We start from the raw sequence: 23,171 nt of genomic DNA, 5'->3' as shown, positions 1-23,171 counted from the left end.
GCCATACTGCTCGTTCTGTGTATGATTTCCTGCAAGACAGGAATGTCAGTGTTCTGCCATGGCCAGCGAAGAGCCCGGATCTCAATCCCATTGATCACGTCTGGGACCTGTTGGATCGGAGGGTGAGGGCTAGGGCCATTCCCCCCAGAAATGTCCGGGAACTTGCAGCTGCCTTGTGGAAGAGTGGGGTAACATCTCACAGTAAGAACTGGCAAATCTGGTGCAGTCCATGAGGAGGAGATGCACTGCAGTACTTAATGCAGCTGGTGGCCACACCAGATATTGACTGTTACTTTTGATTTTGACCCCCCCCCCCCTTGTTCAGGGACACATTATTCCATTTCTGTTAGTCACATGTCTGTGGAAATTGTTCAGTTTGTCTCAGTTGTTGAGTATTTTATTCATACAAATATTTACACATGCTAATAAGTTTGCTGAAAATAAACGCAGTTGACAGTGCGAGGACGTTTCTTTTTTTGTTGAGGTTACATGTTCGCTATAATTGTAGTTAACTCTTTAAGCTGCCCTGCACAATCAGTGAATCAACAGCATCGCCTGGGCCTATACATTCTCTCTAAGACTCATAGCATAAGGCAACTAGTCCATCCAGTATGCATAATAATACAGTCCACACTCAAAAGTGATGACTAGAATTTGTTTAATTTCGGAGTATAGGCTTGACCAATTATGTACCAAAGACATCTTAAATCAGTTAATAAAAAATAAGAAAAATTGACATGCATAATATGCAGTAAGCTATGCATTGTATAACGCCATACAGTGCCTTCGGAAAATATTCAGACCTCTTCACATTTTGTTACGTTACAGCCTTATTCTAAAATGGATTAAATCAAAAATCCAAAGCTATCTACACACAATACCCCATAATGACAAAGCGAAAACAGGTTTTTATAAGTTTTTGCAAATGTATTAAAAATAAAAACAGAAAGTATTCTGTTTACATAAGTATTCAGACCTTTTGCGATGGGACTCGAAATTGAGCTCAGGTGCATCCTGTTTCCATTGACCATCCTTGAGATGTTTCTACAACTTGATTGGAGTCCACCTGTGGTACATTCAATTAATTGAATATGATTTGGAAAGGCACGCACCTGTCTATATAAGGTCCCACAGTTGACAGTGCATGTCAGAGCACCAAGCCATGAGGTCAAAGGAATTGTCCATAGAGCTCTTAGACAGGATTGTGTGGGTTCTGCAGCATTGAAGGTCTCCAAGAACACAGTGGCCTCCATCATTCTTAAATGGAGAAGTTTGGCTTGCCTCTCGGCCAAACTGAGCAATCGGGGGAGAAGTGCCTTGGTCTGGGAGGTGACCAAGAACCCGATGGTCACTCTGACAAAGCTCTAGAGTTCCTCTGTGGAGATGGGAGAACCTTCCAGAAGGACAACCATCTCTGCAGCACTCCACCAATCAGGCCTTTATGGTAGTGTGGCCAGACGGAAGCTACTCCTCAGTAAAAGGCACATGACAGGCCGCTTGGAGTTTGCCAAAAGGCACCTAAAGACTCTCAGACCATGAGAAACAAGATTCTCTGGTTTGATGAAACCAAGATTGAACTCTTTGGCCTGAATGCCAAAGCGTCACGTCTGGAAAGCCAAGCATCACGTCACTAGTAAGGATCGAGGCAAAGATGAACGGAGCGAAGTACAGAGATCCTTGAGGAAAACCTGCTCCACAGCGCCCAGGACATCAGACTGGGCAAAAGGTTATCTTCCAACAGGACAATGACCCTAAGCACACAGCCAAGACAACGCAGGAGTGGCTTCGGGACAAGTCTCTGAATGTCCTTGAGTGGCCCAGCCAGACCCCGGATTCGTCCCGATTGAACATCTCTGGAGAGACCTGAAAATAGCTGTGCAGCAATGCTCCCCATCCAACCAGAGCTTGAGAGGATCTACAGAGAAGATTGGGGAAAAACTCCCCAAATACAGATGTGCGACGCTGGTAGCGTCCTACCCAAGAAGACTTGAGGCTGTAATTGCTTCCAAATGTGCTTCAACAAAGTTCTGAATAAAGGGTCTGAATATTTATGTAAATGCTGATTTTTCTGTTTTTTATTTTTAATAAATTAGCAACAATGTCTTAACTTGTTTTTGCTTTGTCATTATGGGGTATTGTGTATGGATTGATGAGGGGAAAAAAATATTTAAAACATTTTAGAAAAAGGCTGTAACGTAACAAAATGTGGATAAAGTCAAGGGGTCTGAATACTTTTCGAAAGCACTGTATGTGTAACCTCTAACATGCTAATGAGTGTTTTGAATTAGGCTAATCATCACCTTAAAAAGTGCTGTCCATTACGCTGTGTTAGGCTTTGAAACAACATCCCTGTTTTCCACTCAGTTTCAACCTGTTGTTGAACGTCTTTCTTCAAGTTGATCAATTTCAGTGAGTTTTAAAAGCACGATACTGTTTTGTTGAGATTTGTGATTTTTGATTTCATTTGCATTGATTTCAGAGTGGTGAAGAGGGACAATAGAGCTCTGAGTATCAGGCAATTAGCGACCTTATGATCGTTAGCGAGTTGGGTACTACCAACGAATGTCCAGAGTGCATAAGAGGAGATTACCATGACTCAACGGTCACGTGGAATTGACTCATGACTGTCGGTATGGCGGTAATACATCAGGCAACAGCCGTAACTGTACTGTACTGAGAGCTGGGTTTTTTGAATCACAGCTACTTTGTATTATACAGCAGTGCTCTAGCTTACAAACCCAAACGGTACATTACTGGAGCAAATATTCTGTTCTTCAAAAGTTGCTAGTACTTGAAATTACATATTGTATCTACCATGTTGCTGTAGTCCTGCTATATTACAGCATGGATTTGCACACCGTCAGTACAAGATTCAAATAACAAATATAGAGAAGAATTCAGCAGAGAAAAGGAGCAAGGGGGCGTAAGAATACTTATGATAGGGTTCTACTACTTTTATTCCAGACTACAAGTAACACACCAGAATCATGATGTTCTTTTCTCTCCTCACTCTCCTTGTTTCTGTCTGTCTCTGGGAAGTCTCATCTGACCTCAGGATCTGGTGTGCTATGCTGTGCTGATTGGGTGGTCCATGTCTTCAGGGCTACGTATACGGGGGTATTTTGGAATACCGACATAGGATTTTCAATACAGTTTTTAGGGGGGGTTGGGGGCATAAAAATAAGTTATAACTATAAGAAATTTAAGATATGTCAAATAAATCATATCCAGCTCAGGGCTCCACCTATGGTTTGCTAACTCTAGATATCAAGATCAAGCTTCTTGGTTACAGCAGAGACATTCAATCCCCTCCTGGATCAAGATCCCTGTTGCCTAAAATGTTTAGTGCGACCCCCAAAAATTATTTATATATATATATATATATTGTTTTAAATAGCACCCCTTGTGTGCACTTCTGGTAATACCGTATTTTGGATACCGCCCAACCCTAAGGGCTACTGCTTCTGCCACCGGGCTAAAGTTAGCAAAGTTGTTTCCGTGGGCCGCATGGGGAGGATTAAGAATGAGCTCCTCTTCCTCCAAGAAAAAGTTGCAGACTATGAGGATAAGACACGGTCAACATTTTGCCAACAATATGTTGATTTGTGCCCTTTGTCTGCCATAGATCTAATCATGTTTTATAATCTCATTTAGGAGAGTGTGTTTATCTCTACCATTGTGGGATTTGCAATCCCCCCTCCCTGGACACTGGCAGAGAGCGCATGCTGATGAGGCACACTTTTAGCCTTTTATGGCTGTGATAGAGGTTTGAGTCAAAGGGATGGCCTGTGACATGGTGTGTGTGTGTAACGGCTGAGTGAAAAAGAGTCTGAGATTAACAGAGAGAGAAAGAGAATGAGGTCCCGCTATAACCTGGCTCTCCATTTAGGCTCCCACGGTTTCTGGACTGCCTCTCTTCCCTCGTCCCGTTCCCCCCACTGACGTAACCTTCACAGAGGCATGACAGGCACTCCATTATGACCCAATCAACGGCTGTGACCAGCCAAGCAAAGTCACATCCTTGATTGGGAGGCCCCTTTCGCTACCATTACGGAGACCGCTGGCCGGTTGTGCCCCTGTTAGAGCACGGGCAGCGTAATTGAAATGACCTCCTTGCTGCCCTCTCATGCAACGCCACATCTTGATATACTGTCTATAGATTCGGGCTGACCAAACGAGTAATTTCTGAAGAGATAAGGGTTACACTTGGGTTGCCATACAGATTGATATTTTGTATTTTAGAAATGCTCAGCCAGAGAAGTGGAAAATATGTTGAGTGGTTGCACTGAGGCTAACTGACTAAATTGCTCAAATGGCTTGTAAGGGCATTGATGTTAAATTACGCTTTATGAGGGCAATGTATTGGCATAGCAACCACAATTGACAGTATGTGGTGTCCCTCTATTGACAGTCATAAGCACTTCCCTGGAATGCAACAATTTCAAAGATGTGTTCAGTTACCTTTCATATAAGGAAATCAGTCAATTGAAATAATTTCATTAGGCCCTAATATATGGATTTCCTCATGCAGTGCAACACCTCTCCTTCGCATAATGTTGATCAGGCTGTTGATTGTGGCCTGTAATGTTGTCCCATTCTTCTTCAATGGCTGTGCAAAGTTTCTGGATATTGGCATGAACTGGAACACACACACTGGTGTCACGTTCCTGACCTTATTTCCTTTGTTTAGTCTTGTTTAGTTGGTCAGGACGTGAGCTGGGTGGGCATTCTATGTTATGTGTTTCTATGTTGGGTTGTCAACTAGCCTGATATGGTTCTCAATCAGGGGCAGGTGTTTTACGTTTCCTCTGATTGAGAACCATATTAAGGTAGGCTGTTCTCACTGTTTGTTTGTGGGTGATTGTTGCTGTGTCTGTGTTTGTTCACCACACGGTACTGGTTCGTTCCTGTTCGTGCGTTCATGTTTTATGTTCTCATGTTCAGGTCTGTTCATGTTGTTTTGTAGTTTATCAAGTGTTTTTCGTCTTCGTTGATATTATTAAAAGTATCTATTCAAACCACGCTGCATTTTGGTCCGATCCTTGCTCATCCTCAGACGAGGAGGAAGACGAGCGTTACAACTGGCCATGGAAGTACTTGGAAATGTTCAGCTTCCAGGAATTGTGTACAGTTCCTTGTGACATGGGGCAATGCATTATAATCCTGAAAAATTAGGTGATGATGGTGGATGAATGGCATGACAAAGGGCCTCAGGATCAATTCAAATTGCAATCGATAAAATGCAGTTGTGTTCATTATGCCGTCCCATACTGCCACCATGGGGCACTCTGTTTACAACGTTGACATCAGCAAACCGCTCGACCACACGATGTCATGCATGCTGTCTGCCATCTGCCCAGTACAGTTGAAACCAAGATTCATCCGTGAAGAGCACACTTCTCCAATGTGTCAGTGGCCATCGAAGGTGAGCATTTGCCCACTGAAGTTGGTTACGACACCAAACTGCAATCAGGTCCAGACCCAGGTGAGAATTATGAGCATGCAGATGAGCTTCCCTAAGACGGTTTCTGACAGTTTGTGGAGTTTTATCAGCTGTCCGGGTGGATCGTCTCAGGCCATCCCGCAGGTGAAGAAGTTCGATGTGGAAGTTCTGGGCTGCCAAATTCTCTAAAACGACATAGTAGGCAACTTTGGCAACATCTTTGGTGGACATTCCTGCAGTCAGCATGCCAATTGCACGCTCCCTCAACTTGAGACATTTGTGGCATTATGCTGTGACAAAACTGCACATTGTAGGGTGGCCTTTTATTGTCCCCAGCACAAGGTGCATCTGTGTAATGATCATACTGTTTAATCAGCTTCTTGATATTCCACACCTGTCAGGCGGATGGATGATCTTGGCAAAGGAAAAATGCTTACTAAGAGGGATGTAAACAAATTTGTGAAAAATAATAGCATTTAATGATGACGAAAAGCAAGCATTTTGCCTTTGTAAGAGTCGAGCAAATTTAACCCAGGATGTCAGGCCTAGACATGCCAAGGAGAATACGGTACAACCATTAATCATAGAGCGCTTGGTAATTGCGCTGTTAGAGTCATTGTCTCCTTTAATGTTGTAGAACAGTAAGCAGTTAGGTCAACAATTATTTGTCACTCATGCTTTGTTATGTGTTCCAAGCCTAATACTTCAGTGAGTATATCTGTTCATTATATTTCGAGCAATCTCCTTGTTGTCAGTTAGTTGGATTTAAGTTTTGTACTCACAGATTTCGGTCCTGATTAGGCTAACATTTTGTTGTTGAATGCTAACCTAGCTTCTTCAGAGAGCAGAGTACTCTAGTCAACTGAACTCTGGTACATTTTTGAAGATTTTCCAAAACATGCCATTGATTGTATCTGTTCTCTTTCAGTCAGAAAAGTGTACAACCTAATCAAATAAAGTGGATTAAGTCCCCACAGAATAAAGTGTCTTTAAGTGGTAGACACAGATGCTAACTGTGCCCACCAGGCTACCAGTCGCGAAATCACAGGTCCATGTGAAAGTAGTTACAGAAGCCTAACAATAACCCTCACAAGCCTAGTACTCCCACAGACAAACCATATTTCGAGAAATTAATTTAGTAGATAGTAATACAATCTTCAGTGACGCAATAGATTCCTCATCACCTATTTTCATATGTTTGCGGATTAAGTTTTTTATTAAACTTCAAATACCAACAAACTATCTGGATTAGCTGTACTCACCCTAAACCCTTTGCTGTGATGTCTCTGCAGAGAGCATCTATATCATGTCAGTATGGTAATACACTTTTCTGACTGAAAGACTGTCCCGATTCTCCACCCTTTTCCAGAAGTGTGCACTTGCACACTCCTGTCATGGATTTAAAAGCATAAGATTGGTGTAAGCATCCATGCACAATAGTCTGTGAGTGCACACTTCAGGAAAAAGGTGGAGAATCGGGACTGTCAGTGCATCTCTATTGGCCTTAATTCCAGCCAGACACTAGGTGGTAAGAGTCTCAAAATCAGACCCAGTTTCTTTGTACTCTTCAAAGACACTCTGTGGTGCGATCTTAGGTGGAAGCAGGCAAAAAGTTCAAATTCCACTTCCTCTGAAATTTCTGCATGAAGGTTCCCTGTTGCTTCCTGAATACATTTGACTCCTAATAAGTACAAACTCTGTTTAAGAGCTATACAGTTTTACAGTTCATTTGCAGTCTTTTTAATTGCGCCTGATAATTGCATGCTCCGGTTTTGTGCATGCTGTCTCGGCAGTCCCAAGCCTTTACATTCATCAGTAGGTGATGGTATACTGTTCACTGTCTCACAATTCCCTAGGTTTGATGGTGATAAATTGCGCTATATGCAAATTAGAGTGGGGAGTAAGATTTCTATTTTACTGTCAAACTTTTTCACCATACTGATTCTTTCAAGGCAAATCTCCTTATATACATTTTTGCAATGTTTTCTGACCTGCTGACTTTGCTGTAAAGCTTAGAAACCAGATAACAGAAGTTCCTGGAATATGAAAACTCCTCTGTCTGACCTTAGTCCAATGACTAAGTATCAACAGAGTCACCAAGGTCCTCCAAGGATTGTAGGCACCATGAATCAACAGGGCAACTGCAAAGTGAAGTCATGCACACCATAGAAGAGCATTATAGGGAAATGAGATATCAGGGGAGACCACAGGGCAAAGTAGAGGGAAGGGGACAAGGAGATGGCATTAACAGAGCTGTCAGAAGCAATATCCATCATAAAGGATGCTGCTGTAGAAGCGTTGAACAGGTTAAGGTGAAGTAATCAACCTGCACAAAGGAGCAGCCGCTCATCAGGTTCTAAAATGCTAATCGAGGCTGCGTGGTTGAGTTATGCACTGCCTCCTCCCCTCTTTCGTAATTAGAGGTCCATCAACGCTAACATGCTACTCTATGGTTATTTATTGGAGCTTATGTGAGATAGGATCTGTCTGCACTCTGAGAGCAGAGGAGCACTGAAAGAGGGTGTGAATTTGTATTAAGAAAGTCGTTAGGGCACATATGATGAGCAGCAATACCATCAATGAAAGCAGGCAGTGGAGCGGCACGATGAATGGACACTAATGCACTGTGCGCCTTTTATTGACAGCGCCACAACGTTTGGCCTCATAAGGTTCTTCACTCAGTGGTTTCTGTTGGAGGTATTGGTCCGATTCACCTTTGACAAGGATTTTAGGGAACACGTAACTTGTAGTGGAATGACTTGAAGAATGCATGATTGCATGACATGAAATCAGTCGAAATGTTGAGTACGTCACAAATCTTCAATGTACAACAATCTATGAGATGTCCAATATGAAGAGAACCAAATTAAATTTGAAAGTTTGGCCAATCATTGACTTTAGTTACTTAACTAAGCAAAATCTCCAGACACTATTAGCCCTTGACCAGTAATTGGCACAACTGGTCTAAACTTTTGTTGGGCTTAAAGATTGGCAATTGAGTGGTCAAGTTTGACACTACTAAACACTATACAAATGTATATACTAACTCCCTTTTTGCAAACCCAGCCAGCATAAGGGTACCACCCAAAGCACACAAGCTAGCTACGACTCCAACCACAGACAATACATGAAGAAAAAACATATACCCAAGTCCAACTAGACAGTGAATACCCATGTACACTCACCGGCCAGTTTATTAGGTAGACCACCCGTTCACGAAAATGGATGGATCGCTCCTACAGACAGTGAATCACGTGGCCCAGGCTTGCTATATAAAGACAGCAGACAGGCATCAAGGCATTCAGCTACTGTTCAGTTGAACGTTAGAAGGGGCAAAACTAGTGACCTAAGCGACTTTGATAGTGGTATAATCGTCGGTTCCAGGCGCGCAGAATCCAGTATCTCATAAACGGCTGCCCTACTGGGCTTTTCCCGCACACAGTGTTTAGGGTTTACTAAGAGCGACTAACAAAAAACATCCAGTCAGCGGCATTCCTGTGGGCGAAAACAGCTCGTTGATGAGAGACGTCGAAGGAGAATGACAAGAATCGTGCAAGCTAACAGGCGGGCCAGAAACAGACATAACGGCACAGTACAACAGTGGTGTAGATGCTGAGATGCTGCAGAACAGCATCTCGGAATGCACAACCAGTGGTGGAAAAAGTAAAAGGAAAGATAGCTTAAAAGAAAATGACTCAAGTAAAAGTCACCCAGTAAAATTCTACTTGAGTAAAAGTCTAAAAGTATTTGGTTCTAAATATACTTAAGTATCAAAGTAAATGTAATTATACTTAAGTATCAAAAGTAAAAGTATAAATCATTTCAAATTCCTTATATTAAGCATGCCAGATGGCACCATTTTCTTGTTTTTAAAATGTACGAACACCCAAGAGCACACTCGTTTACAAACGAAGCATGTGTGTTTAGTCCGCCAGATCAGAAGCAGTAGGGATGACTAGGCATGTTCTCTTGATAAGTGCATGAATTGGACCATTTTCCTGTCCAGCTAAGCATTCAGAATGTAACAAGTACTTTTGGGTGTCAGGGAAATGTATGGAGTAAAAAGTACATCATTTTCTTTAGGTATGTAGTGAAGTAAAAGTAAAAGTAGTCAACACTATAAATAGTACAAATATCCCAAAAAGAGACTTAAGTAGTACTGTAAAGTATTTTTACTTAAGTACTTTACACCATTGCACACAACTCGGCAATCCTTGTCACAGATGGGCTATTGCAACCACACCCAGCTCCAATCCTATCAGCTAAAATCAACGGATGAAACGGGCTGTTCACAGTATGAATGTACCACCGTCCAATCTGCAGCAACTGCATGATGCCATCGTGTCAGCATGGACCAACATCCCTTTGGAACGTTTCTGTCACCTTGTAGAATACCCCGAATAATTCAGACTGTTCTGGAGGCAAAGGGGGGTCCGACCCGGTACTAGATGGTTGTACCTAATAAACTGGCATGTGAGACCGTTCTGGGGTAGAGATAGGTGGAGGGCAACAGGGCAGAGACGGTGTACCAGGGAGTTAGCTTGCAGAGAGGTAAACTGTTAGTGAGCAGTGCACACTAGACAGACTCAATGAAGGTTTCCTTCAAATGGTACTATCATACCTGAACCCAAATAACAATCTCTCACTTGGCCCTGTGAATAAAACTCACAGGTATCATAACTCACTTTGATGTTACAAGCAGCAACGTAACCGTTACCTTTAGATATGTAGACTTGAATAGACATAAATTCATGGCATGATAATAAGGCCATGACTACACTCTAGCAGTGATGCAGGAAGAATTAGATGCTCTCTGTGCACCCCGGCAGAGTCTACTTTGAATTGAAAATGAGTGAGTGATACTTGTTGGAGGGCATGTGAGCCAGGTAGGTCATATCCTGCCCTTCCCTCTGTGCTTCATTAGTTTCTCAAGCCACCATGATATTTGGGTTTTTGACAGTCGACATACACAGATGAGCAGCGCAATTAGTCTGGCCGAGGAGGTGAAGCAATTCCATATTACATTTCCCAGTTCTTCTTCTACTGCATAAGTTAAACACCGCTAACAGACTATTTCACATTCCATTCTCTTTCACAGCGTGTGTCCCGCTGGATTTCTCTTCCCTGCGTGTGATAATTGCACAGTCAGGCACAATGAATCCAGTTTCTATGGTTTTGCAAATTTACCCTTTATTGATCTGAAACTCAGTCGTGCTGACTTTGATCTTTGAGTGGCTGCCACTACTTCTCCGGCACTTTTGGGTTAGGTAATAACAATGCCATTTTGAAGTATACTGAACAAAAATATAAACACAACATATAAAGTGTTGGTCCCATGTTTCATGAGCTGAAAAAAAGATCCCACATGTTCCATATGCATGAAAAGCTTATTTCTCTCAAATTTTGTGAACAAATGTGTTTACATCCCTGTTAGTGAGCATTTCTCCTTTGCCAAGATCATCCATCTACATAACAGGTGTGGCGTATCAAGAAGCTGATTCTACAGCATGATCATTACACAGGTGCACCTTGTGCTGGTGACAATAAAAGGCCACTCTAAAATGTGCAGTTTTGTCACAACTCAATGCCACATATGTCTCAAGTTTTGAGGGAGTGTGCAATTGGCATGCTGACTGCAGGAATGTCCACCAGAGCTTTTGCCAGAGAATTGAATGTTCATTTCTCTACCCTGAGCCACCTCCAACGTTGTTTTAGAGAATTACATCCAACCGGCCTCACAACCGCAGACCACGTGTATGGTGTTGTATGGGCGAGCGGTATGCTGATGTCAACATTGTGAACAGAGTGGCCCATGGTGGTGGTGGGTTTATGGTATGGCCAGGCATAAGCTACAGACAACGAACACAACTGCATTTTATCTATGGCAATTTGAATTCACAGAGATACTGTGACAAGATCCTGAGGCCCATTGTCGTGCCATTCATCCGCCTCCATCACCTCATGTTTCAGCATGATAATGCACAGCCCCATGTCACAAGAATCTGTATCCAATTCCTGGAAGCTGAAAATGTCCCAGTTCTTCCATGGCCTACATACTCACCAGACATGTCACCCATTAAGCATGTTTGGAATGCTCTGGATCGATGTGTACAACAGTGTGTTTCAGTTACCGCCAATATCAACTTCGCACAGCCATTGAAGAGGAGTGGGACAACATTCCACAGGCCACAATCAACAGCCTGATCAACTCTATGTGAAGGAGATTTGGCAAATGGTGGTCACTGACTGGTCCACGACCATACCTTTTCTTTAAGGTATCTGAGATCAACAGATGCATATCTGTATTCCCAGTCATGTGAAATCCATAGATTAGGGCCTAATTAATATATTTCAGTTGAATGATTTCCTTTTATGAACTGTAACTCAGTAAAATATTTGAAATTGTTGTATGTTGCGTTTTATATTTTTGTTCAGTGTAGTTTTACTACCCTATTATGTGGTTCTCTAAATTAATAGATTTTGACTGTGCTATATCAAATTAGTTTACACCTTTTGGGTTAATACCCACTTAACTTTTAGGCTAATACCCACTTAATTTTGAGCAATTTTCAAAAAATTTATTTTTCTTTATTTTTTAAAACTCCCAACATAAGTATTTTCTGGAGGTAAGGACAGTTTTCAGTGTAGACTGTAGAGTTTACATTTCAGTTCAACTTCTCCGCCATCTACCACTATTTCATCTTCCTGAACTTAAGAATTCTTTGTATTCAGTGCAAGCTAGCATATGGACTTTAGTATTCAACAATGGTCACTCTCAATGAGTTTGGAAAGTCTTGCATATTTAATGTATACTTCTAATCTCTCGAGGAGCGTGATTGAGGGTGCTTCAAACTTCAGGAACAGTTCAGAAGTGAATGGTTTGTTTGATAAATGCAGCTATTAATATAATCATAATGAAATACTGTACTCTTAAAATGGTTGGACTGATAAAGAACATTTGGATTGGGCTCATTAAATTCGGACAGAGACACCATTGAGTGACAGCTGTCCAAATGTCGATCTTACAGCCGAGAGTGATAGGACATCTCATCTTCTTGAACACAGACAGCCATGCTCAAACATTAGATCCCACTCTATAGGCTGTCTGTGAACCTCTCTGGAAGGATATGCTCTACTCTTCCCTCTTGCAGCTCGGAGATTAAAGTGTTTGACCGTCCCACTCCGGGCAAAATCCTAATGGAAGAGAAGAGGAGCTTTATTAACGCTTGTTTCTTCTCCCTCTCTCTCATCAATATAAACAGTGAAGTCATACCTTCCAGAGGCCTGTTTTTGCTTGCTGGTGATGTCACCGGCATCCAATCAACCCGTAGCGCTGGGCTATGTAGGGGAGGTAGGGGGAGTCTTGGGTATATGCGCTCTCCCTCATCCTCTGTTATTTATCCGCCCATGCCAAGCACAAGAAGAACACACACAGATCCACATAGTAAACCATCATCCAACATTACAGCAATGTTTCGGCAACCGTAAATATGCCTGTTATAGTTATAGTGTTCAATGTAAGTGCCTGACTTCCATACCTTAAAAAGACAGAATGAGAGGATTTCTCTGTACTGAAGAAGCATTTTGAGCAGCCTCTGACTGCCCAGAATGAAGCTGTTTTGTGTTCATCCGACATGTAGCCAACTACAACGAAATTATATGATAATCATCCTCTGTTTAGTGTAAAGTGAGGTAATTAAGCTATTATTTTGTGTTGACCTCCAGCCAAGGTGACTGTTGAAGCTTTTCATGCCTCTGAATATGGGCTTAATATACACTTTAAAAGCTCATGCCGTTTTTCCCTGCTTCACACCTCTTGCTGTTGTCACGCCCTGGCCTTAGTATTCTTTGTTTTCTTTATTATTTTAGTTAGGTCAGGGTGTGACATGGGGAATGTATGTGTTTTTTGTAGTGTCTAGGGTGGTTGTAAGGTTTAGGGGGTTTATTAGAGTAGTTGGGTTTATGTTTAGTATAGTAGTCTAGCTGTGTCTATGGTTGAGTGTAGGTATCTAGGAAAGTCTATGGTTGCCTGAATTGGGTCTCAATTAGAGACAGCTGGTTATTGTTGTCTCTGATTGGGAGCCATATTTAAGGCAACCATAGGCTTTAGCTGTTTGTGGGGAATTGTCTATGTTGAACGTTTGTAGCCTGTGTGTGTGCACTACGTTTATAGCTTCACGGTCGTTTGTTGTTTTTGTATAGTTTGTAATAGTGTTTCGTTTCATGTTCATCTTCGTAGTAAAATAAAAGAAGATGGCTTATTTTCCACATGCTGCGTTTTGGTCCGTCTCTCCTCCACACGATCGTGACAGAATTCCCCACCAACATCGGATCAAGCAGCGTGTGCAACAACAACAGGACCCACCTACACAGGACTATTGGAATTGGGAGGAAATTCTGGACCGCGAAGTACCAGGAGAATATAACCGCCCAAAGCTGAGCTGGAGGCAGCGAAAGCAGAGAGGCGGAGATATGAGGAGGCAGCAAGGAAACAAGGCTGGAAGCCCGTAAGTCAAACCCAAAAAATTCTTGGGGGGAGGCTCTCGGGTAGTTTAGTTGGGTCAGTCGGGAGACGTGAGCCAACTCCTCCTGCTTACCGTAAGGAGCCGGTGAGGGCGGATTTGGAGGAGAGTGATGCAGAGACAGTAAAGGAGTTAATGGAGAAATTGGAGGAGAGAGTTATGAGGGATGTATTGGTTTGGTGCATGAGGCACGGCATCCGTCCGAATGAACGTGTTGGTGATTTAATGTCACCGGGAACAGCTCTCCATACTCGTCCTGAGGTGCGTGCTAGCCGTCTGGTTAAGACAGTGCCTACAGCACGCACAAAGCCTCCTGTGCGTCTCCAGAGTCCTGTGCGTCCTGTTACTGCTCCTCGCACTAGCCCTGTGGTGTGTGTTCCCAGCCCAGTACCACCAGTGCTGACACCACGCACCAGGCTTCCAGTGCGTATCCAGAGCCCTGTTCCTCCTCCACGCACTCTCCCTGTGGTGCGTGTCTCCAGCCCAGTGCCTCCAGTCCCGGCACCACGCAGCAAGCCTCCTGTGCGTCTCCAGAGCCCTGTACGCACTGATCTTTCTCCCCGCACTCGTCCTGAGGTGCGTGCCCTCAGCCCGGTACCACCAGTTCTGGTACCACGCACCAGTCCTATAGTGCGCCTTGAGAACTCAGTGTGCCCTGTTGTTGTTCCCCGCACTAGCCTGAAGGTGCGTGTCCTTAGCCCGGTACCTCCAGTTCCGGCACCACGCACCAGGCCTACAGTGCGTCTCAGCCGGCCAGAGTCTGCCGTCTGCCAAGCGGCGCCTGAACTGCCCGTCTGCCAAGCGGCGCCTGAACTGCCCGTCTGCCAAGCGGCGCCTGAACTGCCCGTCTGCCAAGCGGCGCCTGAACTGCCCGTCTGCCAAGCGGCGCCTGAACTGCCCGTCTGCCCAACGGCGCCTGAACTGCCCGTCTGCCCAACGCCGTCTGAACTGTCCGTCTGCCAAGCGCCGCATAAACTGCCCGTCTGTATTGAGCCTTCAAAGCCGCCCGTCTGCCATGAGCCTGCAAAGCCGCCCGTCTGCCATGAGCCTACAGAGCCGTCCGCCAGACAGGAGCCGCTAGAGCCTTCCGCCAGACAGGAGCCGCTAGAGCCTTCCGCCAGACAGGAGCCGCTAGAGCCTTCCGCCAGACAGGAGCCGCTAGAGCCTTCCGCCAGACAGGATCAGCCAGAGCCTTCCGCCAGACAGGATCAGCCAGAGCCTTCCGCCAGACAGGATCAGCCAGAGCCTTCCGCCAGACCGGATCAGCCAGAGCCTTCCGCCAGACCGGATCAGCCAGAGCCTTCCGCCAGACCGGATCAGCCAGAGCCTTCCGCCAGACCGGATCAGCCAGAGCCTTCCGCCAGACCGGATCAGCCAGAGCCTTCCGCCAGACAGGAGCAGCTAGAGCCTTCCGCCAGACCGGATCAGCCAGAGCCTTCCGCCAGACCGGATCAGCCAGAGCCTTCCGCCAGACCGGATCAGCCAGAGCCTTCCGCCAGACCGGATCAGCCAGAGCCTTCCGCCAGAACGGATCAGCCAGAGCCTTCCGCCAGAACGGATCAGCCAGAGCCTTCCGCCAGAACGGATCAGCCAGAGCCTTCCGCCAGAACGGATCAGCCAGAGCCTTCCGCCAGAACGGATCAGCCAGAGCCGTCAGCGAGCCATGACCAGCCAGATCCGTCAGCGAGCCATGACCAGCCAGAGCCGTCAGCGAGCCATGACCAGCCAGAGCCGTCAGCGAGCCATGACCAGCCAGAGCCGTCAACCAGACAGGATCTGCCAGAGCCGCCAACCAGACAGGATCTGCCAGAGCCGCCAACCAGCCATGAGCGTCCAGAGCCGTCAGCCAGCCATGAGCGTCCAGAGCCGTCAGCCAGCCATGAGCAGCCAGATCCGTCAGCCAGCCATGAGCCGTCCAGCCAGGATCCGCCAGAGCCGTCCAGCCAGGATCCGCCAGAGCCGTCATCCAGCCAGGATCCGTCCCTCAGTCCGGAGCTGCCGTCCCTCAGTCCGGAGCTGCCGTCCCTCAGTCCGGAGCTGCCCCTTATCCTGGTGCTGCCCCTTATCCTGGTGCTGCCCCTTATCCTGGTGCTGCCCCTTAGTCCGGTGCTGCCCCTTAGTCCGGTGCTGCCCCTTAGTCCGGTGCTGCCCCTTAGTCCGGTGCTGCCCCTTAGTCCGGTGCTGCCCCTTAGTCCGGTGCTGCCCCTTAGTCCGGTGCTGCCCCTTAGTCCGGTGCTGCCCCTTAGTCCGGTGCTGCCCCTTAGTCCGGTGCTGCCCCTTAGTCCGGTGCTGCCCCTTAGTCCGGTGCTGCCCCTTAATCCAGTGGGGTTAATGTGGAGGGTGGCCATTTGGAGGAGGCTACGAAAGCGGGTAGTGACTATGGTGGGGTGGGGACCACGACCAGTGCCGGAGCCGCCGCCGTGGACGGAAGCCCACCCAGACCCTCCCCTAGACTTTGTGCTGGTGCGCCCGGAGTTCGCACCTTAAGGGGGGGGGGTTATGTCACGCCCTGGCCTTAGTATTCTTTGTTTTCTTTATTATTTTAGTTAGGTCAGGGTGTGACATGGGGAATGTATGTGTTTTTTGTAGTGTCTAGGGTGGTTGTAAGGTTTAGGGGGTTTATTAGAGTAGTTGGGTTTATGTTTAGTATAGTAGTCTAGCTGTGTCTATGGTTGAGTGTAGGTATCTAGGAAAGTCTATGGTTGCCTGAATTGGGTCTCAATTAGAGACAGCTGGTTATTGTTGTCTCTGATTGGGAGCCATATTTAAGGCAACCATAGGCTTTAGCTGTTTGTGGGGAATTGTCTATGTTGAACGTTTGTAGCCTGTGTGTGTGCACTACGTTTATAGCTTCACGGTCGTTTGTTGTTTTTGTATAGTTTGTAATAGTGTTTCGTTTCATGTTCATCTTCGTAGTAAAATAAAAGAAGATGGCTTATTTTCCACATGCTGCGTTTTGGTCCGTCTCTCCTCCACACGATCGTGACAGCTGTACACGTTTTCCCTGCCTCTTGCTTTAAACATGAGTTAAGTCATTTGTGACATACAATAATATCCTTGAGTATAATTTCAGATTATTATAGCAATGAGATTTTTTATGTTTAAGTGTGTAATAGCACAACTGATATGTATCTGGTTTTCAGGATTGATTTGCCAAGAATGAGTCTCTCCTCAACAAAGCGTACTTCACAAAGTTTTCCTGGCTGCTGGCTTGCTTTCACCCTATTGTTCGTATACGGTAGTGCAGAATGTGATGTGCGAAACTTGAAACTTGATGGTTTACAAGCGTCACTGTCTCTGCTGCTCCTTGATTTGTTGCATTCACCGAGGCCCCTGACTATAGGCCTACTCCTATTCTAGCCAGGAAGTAAAAGTGAATTTCCCCCTCCCAGCAGCGGGAATTAGGAGTTGGTGAGACATTGGTCATTATGTTACAGTAACAGATCAATAATTAAGTACCAGGGAGAAACGAAAACCAGCAGACACCAACTGGAGAGCAACATGGATGTAGAGCATTCCTATAGCAACCCACTGGCACTGGGTCATCCTCAAAGACAAACCCAATAATCCCCAGCATCCCTATGGGCCACAGAGGTGAGCAGACCACCATTTGATTAGCCATATTGACTGGTAAAATGAAAGCACACTTCGCTTCCGGTTGTAAAGCCAAGCCATACATGAATTAGTAGAGGATCGATGCTCTGGTAGAACAGATAGCCCTGTGGACATATGTACACACAGCTTCATCGTAATAAACCAACAATGTCAAGTCCCCTGTCAGTGTCTGCAGAATTACACTATACATACAAAATTATGTGGACACCCCTTCAAATTAGTGGATTCGGCTATTTCAGCCACACCCGTTGCTGAGAGATGTTAAAATCGAGCACACAGCTATGCAATCTCCATATATAACAATGGCAGTAGAATGACCTTACTGAAGAGCTCAGTGACTTTCAACGTGGCACTGTCATAGGATGTCACCTTTCCAACAAGTCAGTTTGTCAAATTTCTGCCTTGCTAGAGCTGACCCGGTCAACTGTAAGTACTGTTATTGTGAAATGGAAACGTCTAGGAGCAACGACGGCTCAGCCGTGAAGTGGTAGGCCACACAAGCTCACAGAACGGGGCCGCCGAGTGCTGAAGCTCGTAGCGTGTACAAATCGTCTGTCCTCAGTTGCAACACTCACTACTGAGTTCCAAACGGCCTCTTGAAGCAACGTCAGCACAAGAACTGTTCGTCGGGAGCTTCTTGATCACCATGCGCAATGCCAAGCGTTGGGTGGAGTGGTGTAAAGTTCACCGCCATTGGACTTTTGAGCAGCGGAAACGTGTTCTCTGGAGGGATGAATCACGCTTCACCAACTAGCAGTCTGACGGACTAATCTGGGTTTGGCGGATGCCAGGAGAACGCTACCTGTCGGAATGCATAGTGCCAACTGTAAAATTTGGTGGAGGAGGAATAATGGTCTTGGGCTGTTTTTCATTGTTTGGTTGGCCCCTTAGTTCCAGTGGCACTGGAAAATCTTAACACTACCGCATGCAATGACATTCTAGACAATTCTGTGCATCCAACTTTGTGGCAACAGTTTGGGGAAGGTCCTTTCCTGTTTCAGCATGACAATGCCCCCCTGCACAAAGCAAGGTCCATACAGAAATGGTTTGTCGAGATCGGTGTGGAAGAACTTGACTGGCCTGCACAGAGCCCTGACCTCAACCCCATCGAACAACTTTGGGATGAATTGGTACGCCGACTGCGAATCAGGCCTAATCGCCCAACATCAGTGCCCGACTTCACTAATGCTCTTGTTGCTCTATGGAAGCAAGTCCCCGCAGCAATGTTCCAACATTTAGTGGAAACCTTTCCAGAAGAGTGAATGCTGTGATAGCAGCAAAGGGGGGACAAACACCATATTAATTCCCATGATTCTGGAATGAGATGTTCGACGAGCAGGTGTCCACATACTTTGATCATATAGTGTATGTCTTGTAAAAAGTAAATAAGGAAGTTAAGATATGTTCCATCCAAGTTTACAGCATGTAATGAAAGTCCAGTAAATGTACAGTGTGTGTGTCTGTGTGTGTTTGTGCGAGCGTGTGCCTTATCTTTCTCAAGTGAGTGTCTCAGACTCGTAGAAAGCCTCATGCCACGGCAGCAATGGGTGATGGTATCAAGACAAAGTGCACTGCTTTTTTTCCCACACACAGAGCTATGTCCTTTATATTCCATTCCTAAAACTATTGGTCTTAGCTCAGGATGGAATTTGTTGTCGCCACCTTGAGTTATGACACCCGTAGTTCATGATTCTCTGTCATCACAAACAGGGTGCTCTCTACGTGAGAGAAAAAGTAAACCAGGATGGTGGAAGTGGAGGAGGCTACTTAAAAGGCAGATGTTCTAACAAATAAGAAGACCTTATGGTTGAATAAGGTTCTGTGGCCCAATCAGTGTAATTTAGGTTAGGTCTTCTTGTCATGCCCTGGCCATAGAGAGGCTTTTATTCTCTATTTTGGTTAGGCCAGGGTGTGACTAGGGTGGGCATTCTAGTTTCTTTATTTCTATGTTTTCTATTTCTTTGTGTTTGGCCGGGTGTGGTTCTCAATCAGAGGCAGCTGTCTATCGTTGTCTCTGATTGGGAATCATACTTAGGCAGTCTTTTTTCCTTTTGCATTTGTGGGTAGTTATCTTTGTTAGTGGCACTAAAGCCCTGTTAAGCGTCACGGTCTTTTCTTTGTTTTCTTGGCGACATTCATTTCAAATAAAATAAATGTACGCTCATCACGCTGCACCTCGGTCCGGTCATTTCCACCCTGACGACGGCCGTGACACTTCTGTTTATGTTGGTTGAGGATGTACCACTGTATATCACGTTTTGTGAATATTGTACTTCATGAAATTTTTCAAGGAGGATTTCTTATCTTACATTTCTCTATGTGAAAAAACAAACAAAATGTTTGTGGTTGATGTTGGAACTCTAAGACACAATGTGGATGGTATGCTAATAAAAGATGACCCGTTTCCTTCTAGGTTGCTTTCGGTTGGTTATTTCACCACAATTAAGTAATGTCGCCCCCTCTCCGTTTCCCAGGTGCCCACGGCGTGCGAGAGGAGCCCCAGTTTGTGACAACGCGCGCTGGAGAGAACGTCATCCTGGGATGCGACGTGGCCCACCCCCTGAACGGCCAGCCCTATGTGGTGGAATGGTTCAAGTTCGGAGTGCCCATCCCCTTCTTCATCAACTTCCGCTTCCACCCGCCTCATGTGGACCCGGAGTACGCCGGTAGGAGAACACCTCTCCCTCTTCATTAGCCCCAAACCACAGGTGTCAAAGGTGTTTTGCCGTTGGTCAGTTTTGTCAATTTTGTCATTTTGTACACCTATTTAGCCCCCTCTTCTACAAGGTGCCGAAAGCATTCCACAGGGATGCTAGCCCATGTTGACTCCAATGCTTCCCACAATTGTATCAAGTTGGCTGGATGTCCTTTGGGTGGTGGGCCATTCTTGATACACATGGTAAACTGTTGATTATTAAAAACCCCAGCAGCGTTGCAGTTTTTGACACAAACAATTGACATCAATAAGGGATCATAGCTTTCACTTGGATTCACCTGGTCGGTCTGTCATGGAAAGAGCAGGTGTTCTTAATGTTTTGTACACTCAATGTAGTTTCTATATGCTATATGTTACCTGCTAGACCAGCCTTGGGCATGAATTCAAAGTAAAGCTGTTTAGGCAATTACTATAGTAATTGAATTTACTCTGAAATCGAGGCTGGTCTAGCAGGTAACGCTGCAACATGCAGCACATATACGTCACCCCTCATGTCACGTGTGCTCCCTCTCTGGCCTCTAGGTCACCAGGCTGCTCACCGTTACACGCATTATGACACTCACCTGGACTCCATCACCTCCTTGATTACCTGTCCTTTATATGTCACTCCCTTTGGTTCCTTCCCCAGGCGTCATTGTTTCTGTCAGTTCTGTGCGTTGTTCGTGTTTCTTGTTTTGTATTATGTTGTGTTTATTTATTAAAACACTCACTCCCTGAACTTGCTTCCCGACTCTCAGCGCACATCGTTACACCTCAGCATATATATAAATCCCGGCCCCACCGCTACTCTGCATCTCCCCCCTCCCATATAATTTGTCTGTCTCAATAAAAAAACATTTTCAAATGATCCGAGAGGTTAAAGTTTTTTCAGATTCACAAGATCGAGTGTGTGTAAGGATGGGAGCACGTTTGGGATTTTCACTGCTGTCTAGGGGAGGTTGTCTCTGTATAGCACATAACATCAACTCCCACAACCCTCCCCTAACACCCACAGTGGGAATCAAATGCTCTGTAAGAAATATCCCCTTCTCAGGTGCGAGAAGTGTGATACTGCTTGTGAAACATGACATATGGCTGATCTCTGCTTTAGCTATGAGACCATAATATTGTTGTTCTTTGACAGGTGTTATTAGATATAATGAATGGGTGTAAAATGTGCTTCAATTCTTATTGATAAAATAGATCAATGTATAATGAGGGTGAAGATACAAAGATGTCTTCCTTTAAAATGGATAATAAACAACTCCATTGATTTTACAGGTGCATTTGTTCCTAGGTCATATCTTTCGCTATTAAAGGTATCCTAGAATGATCACAGTGGAAAACAATCTGCTTCCCTTTGATCCCTTAAATAACATCACTCCCATTAGATGCATTATACTGTTAATATGCCATATATGATTAGCACACTATAATCCCTTTGGTTGGGAGCCAGTCAATAGATTATCTGCAGTCTGCATCAGACAAAGTGGAGGTTTCTGTTAAAGTGCCTTTACAATGCAGAGCCAGGCTCCCACAGCAAAATCTCTAGGATTTGGAGTTGGAGGCAGTTGCTATGAATGCCCTCTTTATAATGTATTAGAAACGACTGATTATGACCGATAATCCAGCCATGAAGCAGCATAGTTAATACTGTAGCCAGATATCTGACTGAGCAGCCAAGTAGCAAGTCACTTGCGTGTTTGATGTCACATGGTTCCATCAGAGACATACTATATTATATACTGAACAAAAATATAAACGCAACATGTAAAGTGTTGGTTTCATGAGCTGAAATAAAAGATCCCAGAAATGTTCCATACGCATAAAAAACTTATTTCTCTCATATTCTGAGCACACATTTGTTTCATCCCTGTTAGTGAGCATTTCTCCTTTGTCAAGATAATCCATCCACCTGACAGGTGTGGCATATCAAGAAGCTGATTAAACAGCATGCTCATTACACAGGTGCACCTTGTGCTGGGGACAATAAAATGCTACTCTATAATGTGTAGTTTTGTCACACAAAACTATGCCACAGATGTCTGAAGTTTTGAGGGAGCGTGCAATTGGCATGTTTACTGCAGGAATGTCTACCAGAGCTGTTGCCAGAGAATAAGCTGCCTCCAACGTCGTTTTAGAGAATTTGGCAGTACGTCCAACCGGCCTCACAACCACAGACCACGTTTAACCACACCAGCCCAGGACCTACACATCCGGCTTCTTCACCTGGATCGTCTGAGGGGTTGCTGAGGAGTCTTTCTGTTTCTAATAAAGCCTTTTTATGGGGAAAAACTCATTCTGATTGGCTGGGCCTGGCTCCCCAGTGGATGGGTGGGCCTGGGAGGCCATAGGCCCACCCACTTGGCAGCCAGGCCCACCCATGACTGCGCCCCTGCCCAATCATGTGAAATCCATAGATTAGGACATAATGAAATTATTTAAATTGACTGATTTCCTTATATGAACTGCAACTCAGTAAAATCTTTGAAATTGTTGCATGTTGAGTTTATATTTTTGTTCAGTATAGATGGAGAGTCTATAGGACTCTGGCCTCCATGTCAGTCTCTGGGAATCAAGACTCTTTATAATAACAGGAAATAAGAGCAAAGGAAAGGAATCCATAATCATGAGAAAGATGTGTTCCCTCAAAGGTCATCTGAATCATGTAAATATGAGAAATATCCTATTTATTTATTTATTTATTTCACCTTTATTTAACCAGGTAGGCAAATTGAGAACACGTTCTCATTTACAATTGCGACCTGGCCAAGATAAAGCAAAGCAGTTCGACACATACAACAACACATAGTTACACATGGAGTAAAACAAACATACAGTCAATAATACAGTGAAAAATAAGTCTATATACAATATGAGCAAGTGAGGTGAGATA

At 44.8% G+C, this 23,171-nt stretch overlaps 1 protein-coding gene across 1 annotated transcript in view; it reads left to right on the top strand.

Moving 5' to 3' along the window:
- The window catches only part of LOC139537579 (protein turtle homolog B-like), a 222,736-nt gene that overhangs the window by 36,809 nt on the left and 162,756 nt on the right, over window positions 1-23,171 (top strand). Inside the window, exon 2 of the mRNA XM_071339056.1 lies at window positions 20,055-20,246. Coding sequence (XP_071195157.1) covers window positions 20,055-20,246 — 192 coding nt within the window. The remainder of the gene's footprint in view (window positions 1-20,054; window positions 20,247-23,171) is intronic.

Source organism: Salvelinus alpinus, chromosome 13 (genome assembly GCF_045679555.1).
Source record: "Salvelinus alpinus chromosome 13, SLU_Salpinus.1, whole genome shotgun sequence".
NCBI lineage: Eukaryota > Metazoa > Chordata > Actinopteri > Salmoniformes > Salmonidae > Salvelinus > Salvelinus alpinus.
The sequence above is the reverse complement of the archived record's forward strand: the minus strand, read 5'-3'. Positions and strand labels throughout refer to the sequence as shown.